This window comes from Harmonia axyridis, chromosome 1 (assembly GCF_914767665.1).
Source record: "Harmonia axyridis chromosome 1, icHarAxyr1.1, whole genome shotgun sequence".
NCBI classification, from domain to species: Eukaryota; Metazoa; Arthropoda; class Insecta; order Coleoptera; family Coccinellidae; genus Harmonia; species Harmonia axyridis.
In genome coordinates, this window is record NC_059501.1 from 75,290,835 (window position 1) to 75,313,937 (window position 23,103).

At 33.8% G+C, this 23,103-nt stretch overlaps 2 protein-coding genes across 7 annotated transcripts in view; one reads left to right on the plus strand and one right to left on the minus strand.

The window, feature by feature from the left end:
• Positions 1-13,249, minus strand: part of LOC123671691 (probable beta-hexosaminidase fdl) — a 44,386-nt gene extending 31,137 nt beyond the window's left edge. Inside the window, exons 1-2 of one of the 5 annotated variants that reach the window (XM_045605657.1) lie at positions 13,097-13,249; positions 8,011-8,183 (exon numbers count right to left, since the gene is read on the minus strand). Coding sequence is in view for 1 of the 5 variants with exons in the window: in XM_045605655.1 (XP_045461611.1) it covers positions 3,884-3,904 (21 nt within the window). In the remaining 4 variants the exon portion in view is untranslated. Of the gene's footprint in view, positions 1-3,883; positions 4,151-8,010; positions 8,184-8,277; positions 8,424-13,096 lie in introns of those variants that run through there. The other 4 variants (XM_045605659.1, XM_045605658.1, XM_045605656.1 and 1 more) reach the window with 4 other exon arrangements.
• Positions 10,877-22,701, plus strand: LOC123671692 (uncharacterized oxidoreductase YjmC-like). 2 transcript variants are annotated; one of them, XM_045605660.1, is made up of 10 exons: positions 10,877-11,030; positions 11,306-11,508; positions 15,689-15,814; positions 16,077-16,229; positions 16,774-16,962; positions 18,229-18,344; positions 18,437-18,535; positions 19,943-20,138; positions 20,583-20,737; positions 22,343-22,701. In XM_045605660.1, exons 3-10 carry the CDS (start codon positions 15,757-15,759, stop codon positions 22,514-22,516), a joined length of 1,140 nt encoding a protein of 379 aa, XP_045461616.1. In that variant the 5' UTR covers positions 10,877-11,030; positions 11,306-11,508; positions 15,689-15,756; the 3' UTR covers positions 22,517-22,701. The 2 variants fall into 2 exon arrangements, with proteins under 2 accessions (XP_045461616.1, XP_045461617.1); XM_045605661.1 differs by lacking the exon at positions 10,877-11,030 and having other exon boundaries at positions 11,292-11,508.
• The last annotated feature ends 402 nt before the right edge of the window (positions 22,702-23,103 follow it).

The following is a 23,103-nucleotide window of genomic DNA, read 5'->3' on the forward strand; positions in this document are numbered from 1 at the left end:
CTTTATTATCCAGATAATTTTGATCGCAGTGGAAACAATAAGAACTCAAATTAATTGAGAAAACAATGAGCTATGAACAAAATAATCTGATTTTAAATTGCCCCAAGTTGCGATTATAGTCATATTTCGTGGAAACGATCAAAGAAAAATTCAAATATTTCAAGGTTTGGTTTTAATGGAAAAAATGTTGTTCCGGTTGATAAAATTAACCATTTAAGTGTTTTATTTGGCGAATCTATAAGAAATGAGGTAGCATGATATATTTGTTTAAGGCAGAATGTAATTTAGTTTTATGGCATACTAAAATAGGCTCCAAAAAAAAATTATGTCATATTTCATGGGTAATTATCCCAGCTATAAAAGAAAAACACTGCATATTTTTTAGAATTATCTTTTTTTTCCTAATATTTTTTTAATAAAAAGCATACATGCTTCTCATTGAAATATTACTTAGCAACGTGTTTTTTCGACTTTTTTGTAGAATAAATTAGATTCCCTCATGATATTACTCACGAAAATAATATACCAAATTAAGATTTCGATTATTAATCCCTTCAATTATTTAATCAGATTCTCGAGCAACTTCAAACTCCAAATTCAATGTAAAAGCTGTCAAAGCAAAAGGAATTTGCGGCGAGAAGTCTTTCATTGAGTGATATTTTACAATTTTAATTCATTAATTTCAATATTATATTATATTGCGTGGTTCATCAGGAATTATAATAGTCCGGGAGCCAGGTGAAAATTTGGTTGATTATTTCCTCTCGAGAGATACTTGGTGAGATGGATCAGATAATAGTAATAAAAAGCCTCGTGAACGTCAGCTACGACTCGGTTGGGGGGGAGATCGGCGGCAGCCCTCCAAACACGAAGAAAAAAAAATACATTCAATCATTTCCTCCCAACTGAAAATTTGTCAAATTGCAGCTAACCCAATATCTAGACGAAAAAATACAATCAGCTGGCTATAGCATGGTGGATTATACGTCAGCTATAGTGCCTCAAACATGAAAAAAAAAATTATATTTTCAATGACAGCTCTGACAGCGACTCTGATACTGAATCAGAGAATGGAAGTAACTAAATACTATTGTGCAACATGTGGAGATAGTCCTTTTCTCGCGAGTGTGGCACTCTCTGATTCATTATCAGAGTCGCTGTCAGAGCTGTCATTGAAAATATATTTTTCATGTTTGAGGCACCAGCTGACGTATAATCCACCATGATATAGCCAGCTGATTGTATTTTTTCGTCTAGATATTGGATTAGCTACAATTTGACAAATTTTCAGTTGGGAGGAAATTACTGAATTTATTTTTTCTTTCTTCGTGTTTGGCGGGCTGCCGCCGCTCTCCCCCCCAGCAGAGTCGCAGCTGACGTTCACGAGGCTTTTTATTACTATTATCTGATGCATTCTACTAACTACCGTTTGAGAGGAACTTGGTCATGTATATCTGTTATTGGCTCCCGGACTATAAAAATTCATTTTGCAACGCAAACTTTAGCGTACAATTCAACTTGCAAAGTACATATTATTATTGCTAAAATACTGTAGGTATACTATTTTGTTATAGAATTATAGAAAATAATAGACTGATAGAATAATATGATCAAGTAGGTATACCATTCAAAAATATACACATTTAAATCAGTATCTACAATGAATACAGAAGAAATCACGAAGTGCACAAAATTTTTTGGAAATATGAGTTAAAATTATATGCTAGCCAATGTCAGTGGAAATCTACTTCTACATAATTATTTGAATGTCATATATTATAGACTGGCAGATAGTTTACTTCAGGTGTTTGATTAAGCTGTAGCGGAGGCCGCTTTTATCAATTTCAATGTAACCTCGAAAATCAAATATTACATATAGCATCTATTGTGAACATTGCAATACAGCATTAAGTTGAAATTAGTTTCCATTTCAGCGATCTATTTATAGTTACCGAATTCAGTGTGTGTAACAAGTGGAACATATTATGTATATTCACAGCAGAATATTCAATAATTGAATTTATAGAAGCTCAAAATTTCGATTAAGAATTGGAATGTTTGATATTATGTGCAATGTTTTTTTTTATCTTAGCTCCTCAGGCCTTGTGGAACTCTCAGAAGCTAAACTCGTGTGCAAGCTAGGGTAAATGCACTGGTTCTCGACCAGTTAACAGAAACATCGATTTCGAGCACGATTTTTTCGCACATAAACTTATCAAATTTTAATGGTGTTCATCGATTCTTTGGCGAGTTTTAAATGATTTGTCATATAATCTTTAGCGTTCTTTCCGTATTTAACCTTTGAAATGTGAAAACATATAGAAAATCTCAATAACCTTCGGTTCTCGACCACGCCGCAGAGTTCTCGACCATTTTTGTGTTCGTTTTCGACCACTGATAATAGTGGCCGCTCCGCTTAAAAATGTTATAATAAAATTTAGAGCGAGATGAGTGATTAGTACTTACTTTAGTACCGTACCATTGACATCACTACCTATCACTCAGATGGGTTTCAGTTGAGGTAATCAAGTAAGAAACACTCGGAACGTAAAAAAAAATATTTTGCAAAAGTTTCCAGTTTCTATAAATATTTCAAAATAGCAACTCATACAACATTGTTTGGTTATTTTGCTCTTAATATCTATTCAGAAATTAATGAGTAAATAAAATATGAAACACCGACCACCAGTGGCCGAGAATTAATTACAATCAAATTTGTTCTCGACCGCGAATAAATAAAGGGTAGAAATAAGTGTTTCAACGTTAATTCGGTGGTCGCAAACTAATATTCAGAAAGTAGATATATAAATGAATCAGGGTATCGAAAAAAAAACGAAAATGATCCAACAGAAATATGTCGGTTGAAATAAACAATTATTGAAGTGACATATTGGTTCTCGACCACTTTGGTCGAGAAATAAAAGATACAAATTTTCCAATACCAGTTCGCGACCGCCGAATATTGAACAAAAATATATACATTTATTTGCTTCTTGATTGAAATACACTCAAAAATATATCTTTTAGTTGAAATGGAACAAAATATACACACATAATTCATTTAAAATAAGAAATAATTACTATTTTCTGGTCATCACAAAGCACTTTTCTAAGAGAGGACGAGAAAGAACCTTTTCTATGATAGACGATTATAAACTAATTTTTAGCGCAAAAACTTTGACCTATACCACTACTATGCAAACTATCTTGGAAGGGTAGAATGGTCAAGAACACATACCGCGAAAATATTTTGCACTACATGATATATTTTTATTATTATTTTATCTCAAATCACGGAATGGTCGAGAAACAGTGCCGGTCGGCTAACCAGTGCATTTACCTTACATCTTTGTAATGACAATTCATGTCAGTCTAACAGATTATTTCGGGTTTTTCTTCCATTTTATACAAGATGCCAACTTTTAATGCATTTATTAGACTAAGGTACTCCGTACGATTTTTTGTCACAAATTGAACAAGCAATTCAAAAATGATTTCTAGTTTGAAATATCTCAGTGTCGTGAAATTTCTTTACCAGTGAGCGCAAATTTCTCCAACCCCTATCTCAGAATACGAAGGATTTTCGACAAAAGTTGGCCTTATAAAAAACTGTGATTATTACACCCTGTAGGTATATCGTTGAAAATCACTACTGAGTAGAAAGGTGACAAATGTTTTCATCTACTTCAAGCACCTAGTAACTGTAAAATAGTCGCTTATACCTTCATCTTGTTAATCAGAAAATAAAAGTAACGTCTTGTAACTTAGTCTTGCTCTATTCCTATAATAAACACAAACGATACAGTTAAGACCATGTTTACGTTCTAGATACTACAATTCTAGACGATCAAAGCCAGATTAACCCAAATCCAAGTTTACCTACATAACAAACCGCTTTGAGCATCACAATTCACAGAACCACAGACGAAATATCACTATACCACATAACGGTAACACAGAACAGCAATGTGGGCGTCCTACCGTTTCACTTTTGGCATAAACAAAGGGTTTCAGGGTACGCATACAGGCGCAAAACTGACACAAGGCAGTACTTCTTGTGTTTCCGATCCATGTTCGGCATAAAAATATACGGTTCTGGAGGAGAACAGGTACCACACTGACGCGATGAGTAGTTGCCAGTCTTTTCAACCTTGCCGGGGACCACTTTTCTTGTTCCGCGGCAGTGGTTTTACCTATACTGCACGCCACATTCGATTCGGCGTACATTTGCCAAACACTTCAGGTACCATCGACGGTATTACCGTTACGGAACCCAATTATTATATTGGACGCCTCAATTTGGCCGTTTCAATTAGTGATCTCCAACGTGAGGTAAGTGTAGGGAACTGAGTAATCAGTAATAAACGTCTTGTTAGTTTAATTAATGATGTTTTGTCTTGGGCAGATCTTCACCCGTGAAAATAATGAGGAAATAGTTTGGTAGGGAGATTCTGCATCCGTCATTAACACAGGATTTGAAGATGTGGACGATAAAGTAAAAATAGAACCTTTTACGAAACTCTTTGCTTGAAATTGCATAACGTTCGCCGTCGAGAGATAAAGTCGTTGTCAGACTCCCAAAATAATGTTTATGCAGCTTAGTAAATACATTTTGATTGGATTGATTCAGAATCTTATGGAATTACTATGTTTTGTCAATGCTGATAAGCATGGCTATGGCACAAAAAATTGAATCCAAAACTAATCACATATTATACACTGTGTCCGTAAAGGATGGAACAAATTCATTTTTACCTAAACGGCCCATTTTAAGAAATAATCCTGAAACACGTCAATTTTTGATTTTAATTTACCGTATTTTAAAATGATAATCTAATATACAGGGTGAATAACTTTCGAGTAATGACGTCAACGTCATTTCTTTAAATGGAACACCCACATTTTGTCTCAATTTTCGGATATCTCTAGCTCAGCTGATTCCAAAAATGTATCACATGTTGATTCCAATTGGTTCAGGGTGGACAAAAATACAATAGTTTTGTGTGTGCTCATAAAGTAACAGGTAACATTCTTTATTAGTTAAATTAACAATATTATCGAAAATATTTATTGTCTAGCGGCAATTGGTTTGAATGTAACACCCTGTAGTTTGTTGCATTTTTAGATTAATAAAATGATTTGTTGTATGAAAATAAGAAATAATTTCTTTCATCTTTTGTCTGCTAGATCACAAGTACCAAACATGTTTGGAAACAGCTCATTTTTATTAATCTGAAAATGTATCATACTACAGGGTGTTACATTCAAACCAATTGCCGCTAGACAATAAGTATTTTTGATAATTTTGTTAATTTAACTAATAAAGAATGTTACGCGCTACTTTATGAGAACACACAAAACTATTGTATTTTTGTCCCCCATGTACCAATTGGAATCAACATGTGATACAGTTTTGGAATCAGTTCAGCTAGAGTAATCGAAAAATTGAGACAAAATGGGGGTGTTCTATTTGAAAAAAATTACGTTGACATCATTACTCGAAAGTAATTCACCCTGTATATTAGATTATTATTTCAAAATGCGGTAAATTAAAATAAAAAATCGACGTGTTTCAGGATTATTTCTTAAAATGGTCTGTTTAACTGAAAATGAATTTCCATACTTTACGGACACAGTGTATACATATGTATATTATAAGAACATCGGCACGATAGCAAAGGATTGACATCACAAACTTGTCAAGGTGGATACTGTTGAATTCGCAATCCGTAAGATCATACCTTTGCTGAAATAAATATATTAATTTTAGGTGCGGTGATGGGAAAGAATCGAAATTTTTCGAAAATCGTGCACTAGGTTTCAAGAATCGGACAGTCAGTAATAATATCACAATTGATTTTTCAAAACGAATCTGAGTTATTAGGAAACACCAAACGCTGGTTTTCAGGTCATGGTTTCATTTCGAAAATTCAGTTATTCAACATATAAAACCTGAATAATAAGCTATAACAATATAATTGTTATTTAAATAATAAAAAAAATGGTAATAGAATATCTAACTGATAACTGTCATTTAATTTCGATTCGAATGAATTTCCATCAAATAAAGACCGAGTAAATCCAAAATTCTTATCATGAAATGAAGGGATATTGAAACATATGTAGTTAGCTCTTCGAGGTGAGACTATTCAGAATACTGGCACATTCACTTTTCGGTTATATCCTTCCTAAACTTTGACTGAAAAAGCCTTGTACGACAAAAATATTGTTACCATTTATTCTTACTTTCAAGGTGATCTGCAACACTTGAAGGTGCATACAATTAATTTTGATTTCTAAGAAGTCTCTGCATAAGTAAAGCTCTAGTGAAAAACAAGGAAACTGACATAAGATGTCGGTAGAATTGGGTTTGAAAACAAGCAAAGGTTAGCTTACATAAGCCAGCATCTGCCTTAACATTCTAAATTGAGAGTGTAGGTGAAGAGAAAGTTCGAATGGGCGAATAACATCATAGCGGAATGTTTATAATTTTTAATAGTTTGATATCCATTATTGATGAAGTCATTGACATAGTTTCATGTTTTTGCGATCAGTATAGCGAAATGCAAAATGAATATCAGACCAGAAACAGAGATATCACATGCACAACGCGCACTATTTGAACGAGATATATTGAAGAATTTCACGCTAATATCCATTGCAAGCGAAATAAATTAAATTTTCCTAATCTATTTCTGTTGAAAGCATAAACATTTTTCATTCAGTAGGATATTTCCATGATTCAATGCCTATTTTAAACATAATGTTAGGCAACTGCAGGTATCCTGAAATTCTCCAATGAGTATTGAATAGATTCTGAAAGAAGTGCGAGAATCGCAAGAATAACCCCTTTCTATCCTTCAGCAGTATTTCTGAACTCCCAGAAGATGACACAGAAACATCGTCTGATGAAGTTAGCGAATTTGAAGCAGATCTAACAACTCTGCCATTTTTCAATAAAAAATAAAACTGAATGATCACCCAAGAGTCCTGAACCTTTCAAAGAGGTCTGCTAAAATATTTGTATCCAGATTGAAAGGAAAAAACCAATTTTTTTCAGTTACTAGTAGTAGCGACTACTGTAAGAGCCTTCAGCGAAACTATCCTAGTAAAGTGAAACCACCGTGCTAGAAAGTCATATAAAAGGAAAATTTAAAGTGATGAGTGACTAATGTTTGTAAATTTTGTGATAAATACTCGAATCCATGTGTTTCTGTCCATAAATATTTAAATTTATGTGTTTTTTTTTTATCTGTGAATAGTGATAGTCATAACGTGAAAATAAAAAATGCTAACTGTAGCATTTCTCGGAAAATAGATCTAATAAACAAAATCTAAGCGCTAATTCGGATTCTGCACCCAACAATTAGTCAGGAACATTTGGAAAGTCCCAATTATCAAAATGTCTATTGGTGTATTGTGTTATTCCTCTGAGAAATATTGTGATAAGAGAAGAAGAGAGTATAAATATAAGTAAATTTATGTTAGCAAAGAGCAACAACCATAAGTGTGATAGTTAGGTAGGTATATTGAATTTAAAAAAATATTCTATTTAGAATATATTTAGATCTCTTCCAAGCAAAAGTTATATTTGGTTCAATGTTATTATTATGAGTAGCTATAAATAGGTAGATACATAAATTAGGTGTGTCAATATTGACACAAAATTCATAATTTTGTAGGTATCACAATTTCTTGACGAAACTGAATAAACCAGAACAAATATAAGGCTTTGAAGAGGAACTGAGGATTCAAAATATTTTAATATATGCTAATATTTCGTTCTACGTTGAACATATGGTTCAATCTGTTCATTCATCTTCGAATCACTATACTCGAAATGAAAATACACTTATGTGTAACATTCGTAGTGTATCATTCAAATATTATATTTACTAGTTTATACCAAGTAAGACTGAACAGATTCGTCAGACCATACCAGATTAGTATTTCGAAATTAGATGAAAAAAATCATTGGATAAATGAAAAAAATTCAATACCAAATAGTACCTTTCACAACAGCCTAGGCATCCTTAGTGTCCTCCTCATCTAGATTTTTGTGCTTCAATTACCACAACTATTCGTTGATGGAACTTGAACTTGGTTTTACGCTGAGCTTGCAAATGCACTCACAAACACTTCAAAATATCGGCTGTTGTCGTTTTAGCATTAATTCCATTAGTCTGCAACAATAGAAGGCTTCCATGAACGGGTTGAATCAACCGAGGCAATACACTGTATATCGGCATAATGCAGCCTTAGTAAGGAGTCTCGTACAAGATCGAAAAAAGGGGGTCACCTATTTGTTAGTCATCAGTCATAACCTCACTACGTATATAAAGATAAGTTGCGAATTACTCTACTCCAAGATATTGTGGCAAGACTACACTTTTGTGTTAACTTCGAGCCGGTGACCTTGTGACTACTATTTTGTTATTCTCCAGTGATAGCGACCCCTAAAGGTTATCATACCCGAAATGACTTCTGTTCTGATTATATCGCTGTTAACTGATGCAAAATTATTACTTTCGATTTTGCCACTTACTAAGGATATCTTATTCGACCATATTAAATTTATAAGGATAACAAGTATCGAACTGGATGTTGTAATTCGTCGTGATTAGAAACAATATAAGATTTGCGTGGCATTAATTTGCCTAGTATGAATAGTATGAGATGACGAAAAAAATATTGGTTAATACGTTGAGCATCGTATGAGATAACGAAGAAAGAATTGAACTGGACGTTCATAGGAATGATTATTTTTTCATCTAACAGAATAACTGGAATTAAAATATCATTACAAATTATAATCCTGCTAATTTGATATAATCAATCAATTCTTCTTTTATCAGAGAATATCTTAAATGGCATGAAAACCACTGCAAATTTCATACTACAGTTTATTATTTTTTCTTGTCTTAAATTTTCAAAAATGCGACGTGTGCGAAATGAAAGAATACAAGAGATATTCGCATGAAGTTTGGTACAAAAAGTTGGTAGCAACATTGCATTGATCCTACCAAATCAAAAACATGATGCAACGCAAAACTTAAGGAAACAAATAGAAAAATATCATTTCGCCGAAGTTAAGCTCCATACAAAAATTGAAAACATAGATACATTACCTAGTCGATAATGAATCCAAATTATCACCAAATTATCAAGACCTAGTCTGTACCTGTAGTTTTTTCGTTAATAATGTATGTATTTATGACATTTATTAAGTATGTAAATGATTTTGTTTATATATGGAAATAAACCATAGTGAAAATGCGCTCTATTTTGCTCCTGAGACTACCAAACGTAGTAGAAGTTGTTGATCTTCGATTTCAAAATTTCCATTAGTAGAAAGCCATTCAGTCCATCCTGAACAACGCTGCATTCAGGTTTGTCTGTGTGTCCGCACATCCTCGTAACCAACTTATCTTCTCCATTTATTATACTTTTTCAATGAAATATGGTAGCATTTAACTGCCACCATTCAACGAAGCTGAAAAGTTCAAATAATCATTGTAATTCCTCCAAGCTGTTCGCATGAACAGCTATGGAAGCCTTATTTGCAAACATTATTCTAATCATCTTCAGCAAGAGTTCTTGTCGAAAAGACGATCTGAAAATAATTCTTCTTGAATAATTTGGAAGATCATTGATGAATAATAAAAAAAGCAGTGTTTCCAGGACTGACCCCTGTGGTACACCCAACGTTATATCATGTTCACTGGACTGAAATTCTCGAATTCTCACGGAAGTTATTCTATTAATCTACGTATCTCGCGTTCTAGCACTTTAATATTGATAAAATTTGGTATGCTGGTTCCAATCATTCAGTTAGTAGGTTTGAGGAAATTTCAGATTTTTTTAATGTGCAGTACGCCTTGCTCAAGCGAAAACGTGAAATACTCGTCCGATTTTGATGAAATTGGGAGAAATACGGGTATTCGTGTTGGACATCCAAAATTGCAAAGGAATTATTTTTTTTTTAATATACGATGTGCGTTGAGTCCAAAAGATTTTAAATCAACTGATGAGTGAGCTGCGAACGACGAGCATAGTATCACTCTCATTGGCAGAGAATTTTCTTCATATTTTTTGATACTATACACAGAAATTTCAGTTTTTTTTTTTCTAATTCTGTGGTTATTCCGTTCATTCTTCCACATCTTGTAGAACAAAATCGTGCGAGAATATATCAGAAACGCACAGTTCTCATGATTATATTTTATTATTCTATGTTGGTACTCCGAACTTTCCGCCACGCTTTATCTGTCAATTCATCAATTTGCCTTAAAGAAATCAGTTCTGCCAACCAAAATTTTTCAATGCAAAAATCACTAAAATATATTTATGGAAATATTTCATTAATTTCAATGAAAATGCAATGAATTAGAGAAAATAATGTATAATACTCGTACAGAAGGCTCATTCTACCACTCGTTCATTCCAAAACTCGCCACTTCGTGGCTCGTTTTTGAATTTTGAACTCGTGGAAGAATATCAATGCCTTCTGCACTTGTATTATAAATAACTATTAAGAGAATAATTAAATGAGAAATTATTACATGAATGTCAAGTATCACGTATGAAATTCCTGAAGAATTATCAAGCCTAATACTAGGCTTTGAAAAAGTCTACAGAATCATCGTTTTCCAATGTTTTCGATTTAACCGGAAATTTGCGAAAATTGATAGGCAATTCATTTTTTGGTTCCCTGAATTCATCCTTCAAAATTTGAGTATTTAAGCATATAGTTATCATAGCTTCCAAGAAAATCTCTATACGAAAAGCAAATGATATCTGTATCATTTCAAATGAGCTTCTAAAACATTTTACCTTTCCTAAGGATTTTTATCGAAAATATCAGACCAAACAGACAGAATGAATTCTGTGTATTTGACATGGGATTAAGTTTCACAATCCATGTCATCGTGACAGTGACAGGTATTTGTTGAAGCTGTTCACGTATGAAGATAACGGAAACTTATTATACATTAAACATACATTGAACTCAGCCAACTTCCCAACATTACGTGAGTTAATTAATTTGTTTGATTAAATACATCAAAACAGGATAATGTGGAATTAAACAAATCCTATACTCATCAGAATATTGTCTGGGTGAATTGAATGTTGCCTGACGAATCTTCATTTTCTTCGATTTCAACCTCGAAAAGCTATGCAAATACAAAATGAAGAAGAATGGAAAAACAGGAAATCAATATTCTCAACTTGTATTTATGATCTTTTATAGCGTCCATGTTAATTTGATGACTTTCTGGATTTTTTTTATTATATCTTTTTGTAGAGAGAGAAGTTGCACCAGACAAACGAGACAGCTATTGTGAATCAACAACGTCTCAATATCCACTTGTATTGAAGGTAGTGGTTATGACAAAAGCCAGCTCAGGTATTTTTTAGAAGTGCAGCATTCTTTCGATGTTCAAGTACAATTTTTGTCATCAGGTAGTGGATTAAGGTTAATTGGACAGTTTTTGGATTCTTGAGGGGGTGAGTTTTTTTAGGAATAGGATATATAAAATTAATATCATAACTTAAATTCAACTAATATTATTACCTTGAAACTATTTCTCATTCATCAAAGAAATAATCGTTCGAAACTATTGAGTTTAACAAACCTAATGAACAAGGGTGGATATAACTCTTTTTCATGGGGGGTTAGTAACGGTTCAAAACCAATAATTTGCAATATTTGGGAAATTACCAATTTGAAATTATTGCATGATATATTTTATGTGTACCCACGTTGAGTACCTTTTTTTCAGGGTTTCGATATTCATGGGGGGGGGGGGTAAATTACCCCCATTATCCCCCCCGTAAATCCGTCCTTGCTAATGAACTAAATTGGTTGTCTGTGGTCCAGAGCGGAAGGTGAACGTTAGACCCAGATATAATTTTGAATTACCTATGTATTCTCCATTTCCAATAAGAATCTGGAATAATTCAGGGAAAAAATATCCCTTTCAACTTTGACACTATACTTACATTTCAAAATTTAAAGAATCCAAAAATCTAATAAAAGAACATATTTGCTGTCTGCCTACGGTGAAGAGATCTTCACGAAATATAGGAGGTTTTTTTTTCAAATTTCATAACAAAATCGATTACGTTACTTCATTGATCTTTCATGAAAGCATATTTTAACGAATTGAAAAAAATATTTCACTTGAGAATGCTCAATGTGAAGTTTTGGTGTATTCTATATGAAAATAACTAATATTGGGTTAAAATCCCGCATCAGATTCTTTCATTCATTATATTTTAATTTATTATTTAATCATAGTCTATGGAAGAAATAGGTATAATGTAGAGGTTTTTTTTAAATCCAACAGCAACAATTCAGTTGAATAAGTGAAATAAAGATTTTTTTTTTTCAATGGAACTTTTCATATTCCTTATTTCTCATTCGAATAAAAACGGAGGGAATTCGACAGGAAGTTGTATAATCATGGCACACGCTGTATCAATAAAAGATGATTATAACAGGAAATTCCTGCGTCGTTATTATTATTTAATCAACTTGAATAATTTGGTGACTTTGGATGATGATTACCAGTATTTTTCCGTTCAACCTACTCATTTATAAAAAGGTGGATTTTCAATCTTGACATTTTTCATGTTCATAACGTTGTGTGATTAATCAAATGAGAATCATATTGATGGATATTATTATTGAGGTATTCTGCTCATTTGAAACACTTTTTAGTAGATTAATATGAAATTATTGTGTGAGAATTATTTATTTTATTACATTTAAGAGGTCTAGTTTCCCAAATGAATGAATTAAGAAATAATATTCCATATAATTAGGAATCAATGAATGCTTAATTAGATGATAAATATGATTTTTTTGATAGATATACCTAATGTCAATCAGAAAGCATATAGTTCAACTAGTATCATATGGAAAATTGATATTTGGGATATTCGAAATTCATATTCTTTTTATGGGAACCTCTACGGTATTTATAAACACTGACCTACTAGCACTACCCAAGCGTATACTATGCTGTCGGTTTGTAACCAGTAATATGAGTATTTCAAAGACAACATACATACCGAAAAAAAATGGACTTACCAATTCAACAAAATCACAACATATCACTAAACGGAAAAACACTAGATTATGTTTATATCAGTTTATAGGTTATATTACAACAACAAATGAGAGAAATGCTCCTAAAACTTCAGAGATGAGTGCAATCATTCGTTTGACGCTTGCGCTTCAGATTTTCGAGGGGTCCATATACAGACAGCATCTCAGTGTCTGGGTAGAGCTGGAATGGAGAACAAGGTTTCATAAGGATTTTCGGAATATCAAATATTTATCGTTGCAAAATGGAGAGAATGATCTTTCTTCGTCTAAACGTTCATATGAATGAAAATAATCTTTTCTCAATTAATTATCCAGTTGTCAGGTGCATAATCACCTGTAAATATACTAGATGGTAAAGGGGACTTATTTGAATAAGAGATATCGAGAAAGAAGTCTTAAAAATTTGTATCGACTAACGCTTCGTTTTTGAGATACAGGTTGCTTAAGGTAGAATTTTTCAAAAGTAGTTTTCGTCATATCATCTGCATTTTCAAGATAAGCAGATGAGAATTGGTAAAAATATTTCACTTCAAGGTTCACCTTTTATTCTGTATGCCATGTCTCTTGTCCGTGACTGATATGTGTTCTGGAAGAATGTGGTGACACCAACTTTGTGGTACGCCACTGGTAGTTCAAAAATGAGAATGAATATCTGTTTCCTTTAAGAAACTGAAAATTAGTGGTGTTCGTTACCTTTGTCGAGAAAACAAGGAATATAAAAATCTTCAAAATCATTCATTAAGTTCCAGAGGATGCAGATGTTACTGTCCAAAGAATTTAATCCGATGTTCATTCGAAATTCATGCATCTCGCCAACTATGTAACTGCCTATTTTGGGCACTCTCCAAAGTAAAACTGTGCGATTTACTTTACCGTAAACAGAAAGAACGATCAACAACCAACACGGTAGCATTTGTAAAGTAAATCATACGGCGAATAACCAATAAGATGAAACCTTGAGTAGTTGCCACGGAAACGAATTAATAACAGCCCACGTAGCCGAAAACCTTTTGAAGTCTGGGAGGTATTTGTGTCGCGATTTTCCACCAGTTTTTGGATTTGCCTAAGTTTGCGTAACTTTTTCTAGTCGTGCATCCTATGCTTCTTACAACTGTTATTATGTAATATACTATGTAGGTTTTTGAAATCAGGCAAAAATTAAGCTTTCATAAAATGGTACAGAAATATAGTGTTCCCATTCGAAAAACATAACTTTGGGTCATAGCTTTGTAATAAGAAATCCTGTTAAAAATACGAGCACGCCACTGGATTCTACGAAAAAAAGTGCCTGTATAATGTTTTAATTTCAAAGCTCTCATCATCAGTATAAACGGAGATATAAACTTTTTCGTACTTCCGGGCCTAAAGTGATAACTTCACCCCCTTGTGACAGGTACTAAAGTGACACATTTGGATCTGAAATTTTAAACTCTGTGGTACTCAGAATAAGAGAGATAAGCCAAACATATGTTATATATTCGAAATCAGGGGAAAAAGAGCTAGTCAAATATAGAAAAATATACAGGGTGTTCCATTTGAAAAAATGAAGTTGCTATCAATATGTTGCCCACTCTGTATATATTTCGTTTTGTGAAATAATATTAAAAAACTAGTCTATTTCGTGAAATTTTTGTAGGAAATATTTTTTGTACCTCTTTTATTAACAAAAATAAAGGGGTGTCAAATTATGGTGAAAAACCGGGTACAAATTGCCCAAATTGGTACATATGAATATAAATGTCTAAAAATGTTGTTCTGCATTCGAAAGAAGGTGGATATTTCGATATGTGATTTTGAGTCAGCTTGAAACGTTTCTTTGTTGGTACTACAATTGTCCTGATGTTTTGTGAATAACATCAAATGAAAGCTGCAACCTTTTTTTTTGAGTGCACTTATACACTAGTACACAATATCTTTGAATTCTGGAACTCTGGAAATAATTGGATTGGGTTCTCGAAACCAGTATGCGGATCAATACCGCATAGCATTGATTTAAGATGGAACGATGGATTCCTCCTTTTTAAATCCGGTATAAAAAACACACAAATATTCTACACTTTGCTGGGAAGTGCAAATTTCAAAAGATCTTTATTGAAAAGGATAAAACAATAAGTGTCATTTTCAACTCATAGTGAATGTAAGCTACAGAAATTCCCTCGGGAATTCCTTTCAGAATCATAGAGAAATGAGGTGATTCTTTATTTCTTTTTGGTAACATCAAATCTATATTTTTATCTATTGTTCAATTTCATGAAAGGAACCGTTAGAGAGCGTTAGAAATGTTAGAATATAGGAAACTATATTCAAGGATAAGTATAAATAACTTGCGATTTTATTACATACTTTGTTTACAGTCTGAATTGAGTGTTGAAATGCTGGTTATTAATGATATAAACATTGAAAATTCGCATATTATGATTTCGTTTAGAGTTTAACGGTTATTTACATTTATATCGAAACATCGATGCAGATTTCAATTAATGCAAAAAGCCGAAGTAAAAATTAAACTCAAAATCGATCCAAAAATTCTCGTATGACTTCTAATAACACTAATCCATAGTTTTCTCCTTGTAGGAATGGAATATGTGAATTGTTAAAACAGAGCCATCTTCTTTCGATTTTCCCGAAGAGTTCAAGCAACAATGAGGAAAATAGTTGATAAACTGTTGATTCAGAGAAGATGGCATTGTGAAAAACATGGTGAGTAATTTTTCAATTATATTATTAACCTATTCAGATTCATCATTTATTTTATTTTTCCTTCATTCTTTTTTTGTAAAAAACTTTTTTGAAAGTTTCACAACTTTGTTGTTTTCATTATTTTATTCTTCATTTTTTGCACATATTTCAATTTAAGAGATGACATTTAATTTTGCTACACCAGATACCGAATAATCTCTATAAAAACTTTTGTAGTACAGCAGCACGAAATTGTTTTATTAACTTGTTCTTCATCTCATAGATACACCCATCATCGCAATTGCAGAGGTGAAGAGGTTCATATTTGATTGCATGAGGGCACTCAACACTCCTGATGATTATTCTCAGCAGATGGCTGAAATACTAGCTGAAGCAGATTATAAAGGACACTTTAGTCATGGAATGAACAGATTAGGTACGGTTTCATATGAATAGTTTTATTTCCACAGTTGTAGGTAAGGGAGAGGGAGGCACATGTGGACATTTTTTATATTATTGAAATTTAATCTTTTGAAAATTGATTCCATTCAATTATTATTATTTCTGATCTTCTTTCATAAGAATGCATCCTCTGAAATAAACTGAATTTGTCTGTGGAAACTGTAACAAAATCTGTTTTTTCGGAGATCAGCGTGTACAGAGTGGTTAAACTTCGATGTCTAATTATGGAATCTCCGGAAATACAGAAGTATATATATTATTGTTATATAAAAAATATCAGTTTCTTATAAATGTTTGAGTCCTTTACATAAAATATTTGTTTCAAATGCGTAAATGCTACATAAATATAAAACGTGTTACTTGCCGTCTTCTATAATTTCAAATCAAGAACTACTCTGGAACTGTAGCGATTGTATTTGCAGATTTCATATCAGAACGTACTATTAAATAATAACTTCTGCCTTCACACATTTACATTATAATTATTTTCAAAAAATTGAAGTTCCTTGAGTTTTCAGCAATGTATGTAGGAGAGGTGGAGAAGAAAACTTGTAATAACAAAGCTACACCAAAAATTCTGAAGGAATTTGGAGGAACTGCGTGGGTTGATGGAAATAACGCATTAGGAGTGGTCGTTGGCAATTTTTGCAATAAACTAGCAATAGAGAAGGCCAAAATTCATGGGATATCTTGTGTTTCAACCAAGGGTAAGAGATCAAGAAATTAAATATATTCATGACATAAGTTTTTGAACGATTCATATAGCACACAAGTGATATTTTGGTACATAATTTGTTGTGGATTTTGAAGAAGAATTTAAAATTCAAATCAGGTGAACAGAATATTTTGTGCAATTTCCCTGACGCGCGAGAGAAAGGAGAAAAGAAGATCGAGAAAGGGAGTTCACAATCCCAGTTCTTGAAAAGAATACCATCAAATGGTATATAGATGGTTTCAAAACCACGGCGAAGACTGGCGCTGGAGTATTCGGGACTGGTACCAAATGCTCAATATCGTTAGGCCGCTGTCTAAGTGTCTTTTAGGCAGAGATACTTGCAACAGAAAGAAATAGAAAGAAATATGTATAGAAATTAACCTAGCAAGAAACTATCAGAAATGTAACAAAGCGATACATTCTGATAGTCAGGCTGCATCGATTCTAAGAGGGGATTGGAGATCCGAAGAAAACTCAATGAAATAGGCATGAAAACAAGGTCTTTCTGTCTAGGTTCCCGACCACTCGGGAATTAATGGAAATGAAGAGGTCAACACACTTGCCAGAAAAGGTGCAGAAACTCCTTTCAACGTCCCTGAACCTTTCTGTGGCATAGACAAATGTACCCATAAGAAATAGTTTCAGGAAAAGGAAGAAACCGAAAGAGAAACACTCTGGATGAATCTTCCTGGTTGGGATCTTACCAAAAAGTTTCTTCGAAACTTTGACACTGCGAGATCCAAGAAGTATCTGGTTCTTAGCAAAAATATACTCCTCTCTGGATTCCTCTCAGGGCATTGTCGCTTTAGGAAACACCTCATGAAAAAGGGCCTAGCAGAAAATGACGATTGCAGTTTCTGTGGGGAGAAAAAAAAATCTCCGGATCACCTAGTGACTGAATGACTCTCCATCATTAGCTAAGGCAATATAGCTTTGGACAAGACACTTGTGGAAGTGAAGAATTAGCCTTATAGAAGCCATCCAAAATACAGAGTTCTAGAACTCTGGAACTGGAAGGCGAGCTGTAGATCACGTTGTGAAGAAAATAGCTCTGATGGGGGCATAATAAACCATCAGGTCGCAGTGAAACGGAACCTCCTTAATTATAATGTTATTCTAATTTCCCTCACCAAGGTTGCCATGGAGATTTATTAATTCGTGTTACTAATTTATCTTCATCAAACAACCTGTGCTGTAATTTATTTTTATATTTATAATATAAATCATACCTAGATTTGTTCTTTTTCGTTCATTGCAGGATCGAATCATTTTGGTATTTGCTCAAAGTACTCAGATGACGCGGTCAACCAAGGTTTCATCCAGATCACTTGTAGCAACACATCTCCTCTTGCAGTACCAACCCGAGCAAAAAATGTGAGTATTCATACCGGCAACATAAGGGTCAAATCCCAGAAACGCCTAAGCACGAAAGTTTTGCCAATATGAATTTTTTAATATTATTCCAGTCATTTTTCGGAACAAACCCATTCTGCTTGGGCGCGCCAGCTCAGGATGGAGACAATTTTCTTTTGGATATGGCTACAACAACTGTGGCAGTTGGTAAGGTCAGTATATTCCTCTTTGTATGTTTGTCCTTTTAAATTAATGGGTCAAATTACATCCTTCCCCTAGGGCCTTTCATGTAACTAATGAAGCAGCTCCTTTTGTATGGTTACAAAATTTTTGAGAATTACATAGGTCTACAACTAAGCTTTCGCCGTTTTTTTCGAAATTCGAGGCTTTATTGTAAAAAACTGCTTATTCATTTATGATTAAAAGTATTGTCGATCGCCGGCCTTTACCTTTTCCCATATTTCGGGCAGCCTACGAATCCCGCGTAGAAAAAACTGGATATCTTATGAAGCGAAACACAAATCGATCCAATTTTTTACTTCTTCATAAGACCGAAAGTGCTGGTTAGCCGAGCGTGTGCTATTGCACGAAAAAAATTATAGTCCGAGGGAGCAACATCTGGAGAATACGGCGGGTGAGATCAGACTTCCCATTTCAAAGTTTTCGTCTTGACCACTTTGGCTGTAGACCTGCAAAGCATGACCGGGATATCCCGATGTTTTTCTGGTCTTGGGATTCTCGTAACGAACCCATTTTTCGTCTCCAGCCACAATGCGATGCAGAAATCCCTTCCGTCTTGGCCTTGCAAGCAGCTGTTCACAAGCAAACAAACGCCGTTCAACATCTCTCGGCTTCATCTCGTACAGCACCCAATTTACTTGTTTCTGAATTCTTCTTATGACTTTCAGGCGTTTTAAAATGGCCTGTTGCGTCATTTCCAATGATCCTGCAAATTCTTGTTCCGTTTGACACGAGTCTTGATCAAGTAATGCCTCCAATTCTGCATCTTCTCAAACCTTCTCTCTTCCACCGCTGGTCTTCGACGTCGAAATCACCGTTCCTGAAGCGTTTAAACCACTTTCGGCACGTTCTTTCACTAATAGCGGCATCACCGTAGTTATTTGGGAGCATTCGATGAGCCTCAACCGCAGATTTCTGCATATTAAAGCAGAAAATTAAAACCTCCCGCAAATGATGAGAATTTTGCACGTAAGCTGACATGTTTGATCAAGAATAACTTTATGATGCAAACACAAATCGACAAATATTTCGATCGCGTTATGTTTACAAATACCTAAGCTTATTGTATGACATCTACGATCTTTCCATTTCGACTACCACTAATGATAAAACTACCAAAAATGTTTATGATAACAGTACTCATATAATTCGATCTAATTAAATCCATAAGACTTGAGTATTCTGATCAAGTATTTAGCATCACTTCATGTCTCTTCACAATAGCATGATGTATTGTGAGTAGTACAAAAAAAAACTGAGGTATTTCATGTGAACACTATTGAATTCTTGATACATATTTCAATTATAAGGTGAATTATTTCTTAACAAAATGAACTCAAAATTGAAAACTGATACGACATGAGATATATTTCTTCTAGATTGAATTAGCTGTCAGGAAAAACATTCAAATTCCCAACACATGGGCGCTCGATGAAGTTGGCAGACCTGAAACTAACCCCGAAAAAGCTGTACAGACTCCCAGGCTATCTCCCTTAGGTGGTAGTGAAATTATGGGAGGTTATAAGGGATCAGGACTTATGATGATGGTAGAAGTATTGAGTGGAATACTTTCTGGTGAGTAGTAGGTAAATATTCTCAGGATTGAATTGATTAATTTAATTTGTATTTTGGTTTTTCTTTCGACGTTTCCCAATTTTATTGTATAGAAGAATATGTAATGATTTTTGGAGAATAAAAAAGTTTATTATTTTTTTTATTATTATTATTATATCCCGAAATCCGCTGATGTAGATGTTAGGGTTTACCTACATAGTTTATTTGGTTTCCTGATTACAAATCTCAAGGTAATCGATCAACATAACATAACATAACCCTTTTCTTGAGGTTTTTGCTAACTTGGATGGCGTGTGTTTTTGGTGGAGTCAATTCACTCTGAGCCTCAAATCATATATTTTTGCTCTCCATCACACGAAATTCCATTTGTAATACAATATTTTCTGTTCACATAATTGTAAGATGTGTATGATCATATTGATAGATAGAATTGGTGTTTTTCAGGTTCCATGTATGGCCCTCACATCCAGAGATTCGGCAAAATGACTGAGCCAGCCAACCTAGGACATTGCTTCATCGTTATCAATCCCGAATGTTTTGCTCCAGGTTTTAGGTCCAGATTGTCAAAAATCCTTAAGGAACTCAGGACATCTCAGCCTGTAAGTATTTCAACAACTAAACTTCAATTGAAGATGGATATTCACTCAAGTAGTGACAGCCTGTCGATCAAAAGTGTCGATTTGTATATCGTTAAATTTACACTGAAGGATAGACAGGTCGAGATCCTCAGTCCAGATCGAACGTTCGCTAAATATTTGTGGAAGGAAAAAAGTCAGATCCTATCGACACTTCCCAATTCCCAACACATTCTGAATTGTCTTACTTCAAAATAACCGATCTAGCAATAATAATCTAATCTAAAGGATTTTCCAATGAGAGGTTTCATTTCGATATAACATTATCTAATCTAGTATATTTCGAAATAAATCAATGGTTTTTAATTTCATCGTGAAGAGGAAGATGTGCCATTAACGATGAAAACGATAACAGCCAAATATCCACCACAGCTACAGTTGCTGAACCATATTCTTTCAATGAAATTTTCTATGACCAATTCGTGCATTAGAAGCTCTATGTTCTCGATTACTTCATACATTCCATCTTTATGATCTTGAATCAATTATGGAGCTTTGGCATGAACCTTATATTCCACGTGGCCCAAAAAAGTCAAAGGTGTTGAATCACAACTGAGATCACAACCAGGAAACTTTTCTTACAAAATTGGGATTGTGACCTTGGTTGTGTGGCACGTAGCTTTGTCTTGTGGAGATTAAACTTCGTCCACATCAATATCTTCCAATTCTGGCCATAGAAATAATTAATTATAGCTCAGTAGTGCAATCCATTCATCGTAGCTGTTGCACCAGCCTCATTTTCAAATAAGTAAGATACACTAACACAAAAACTGCACCAAACAGTGACATATTAAGGCTACAGAGCGTTTACAACAATCATCTCTCGACTTTCCGAGCCCCAATACAAGGTGGAAATAGTCCTTCTCACTGAAAATGATTTTTAGATGGAAATCCAGATCATTTTGATACTTGAAGCTTGAGTTCTTGTGTTAACCAAACTTTTAAAGTCTTAAGACCAAAGTCTTCATGCAAAATATGATGTAATGTCGTTTGTGGAAAACCTAATTCTCAAGATTCGACGATGAATCGACAAATCTGGGTTCAGCAGCAATATTCTCAGTTCTTGTGCGACGCAATGTTTAGATTGTTATCCCCACAGCACAAATTTATCCACCATAGTTTCACTATTGCCGACCGAAAAGTTACTTCACGACGACCCAAAAGTCCTTTTTTCGAACTGTGACTGCAAAATTGTCACCATTTTATTAATAGTGAATTTTAACAATTTCAATACGTTGTTGAAGCGTGTATCTTTCCAGTTTGAGTAATGGCATAGTATTTACTTGTCAAACCCCAAAAAAGATATCTTCAAAGTTGCCAGCTGCCAACTTGGCAGCGGTGTATTCAAAATGATCCTCTGATTGGAAAACCTAATATTATTGTAAACTTAGCTTTCTGAATATCTGGAACTGAAGGCCTATTGTAATATTTACGATGTTAAGGTTTTATCGTTTTAATCTTATCGTGAGAAACTCATTTCAGAAATTTATCATCAGATTAAATCGACAGCTCTTGATAGATAGATTAATTGATTCCATTACACCATAATAACATAGTTTTTTTTTATAGATTGATCCTAAAAAAACCGTCAAAGCGGCAGGAGATCCAGAGAGAGAACATAAACTGGCTGTAGACAGAGCAGGAGGAGTGAGATATGTGAAGAATCAAATGGACACTTGCGAGATGTTAGCGAAAAAGTTGAATGTTAAACCTTTGGGAACAGTGTTAAAAAGCGGCTGTTAATTCTTAGGCACTGTCTGAACTAAGTGAAAACTAGTTATTGTGGATTGGGACAAAAAAAAGTGAACGTTTGCAGATTCTCGAAATATTACTAGATTATGGGGTTTCAGTTGATATATTCAGTACTTTTATCATACTCTAAGATGAAATATAAATCTTTCAGATTCAATAAATTGTTTATTGTTTCATTTTGTATTTCATGTCCATTCATTGGCGTGTTGAGGTCCCAAGAAAGGGTAAAGTTTTCAATTCAGCCATATAATTTCTGAATTTCAATTTGGAGTGGGACATCTTGTGTTTACAAATTTGTGGGTGTATGATCATCTTCTTAAGATCCCCGCTATAGAAATTGTGATAGAATGTAAGAGAAAATTTTGGACGAAGTTACTTTATATTAACAACCGGCAATCTGAACATCTTTTTGATCAAATTTCGGACCAGTATATAATAAATAGGAATTAATTCAGTGGGAGATGCGCTTAAGAAATCAGATCAATATTTGTTATGACCTAGGTATGACATGAAATTTGTAAGTGGCAAAAACTTTCATTATACCAGGTACATTATTGCAGATTGTCCTGAAAAATGAT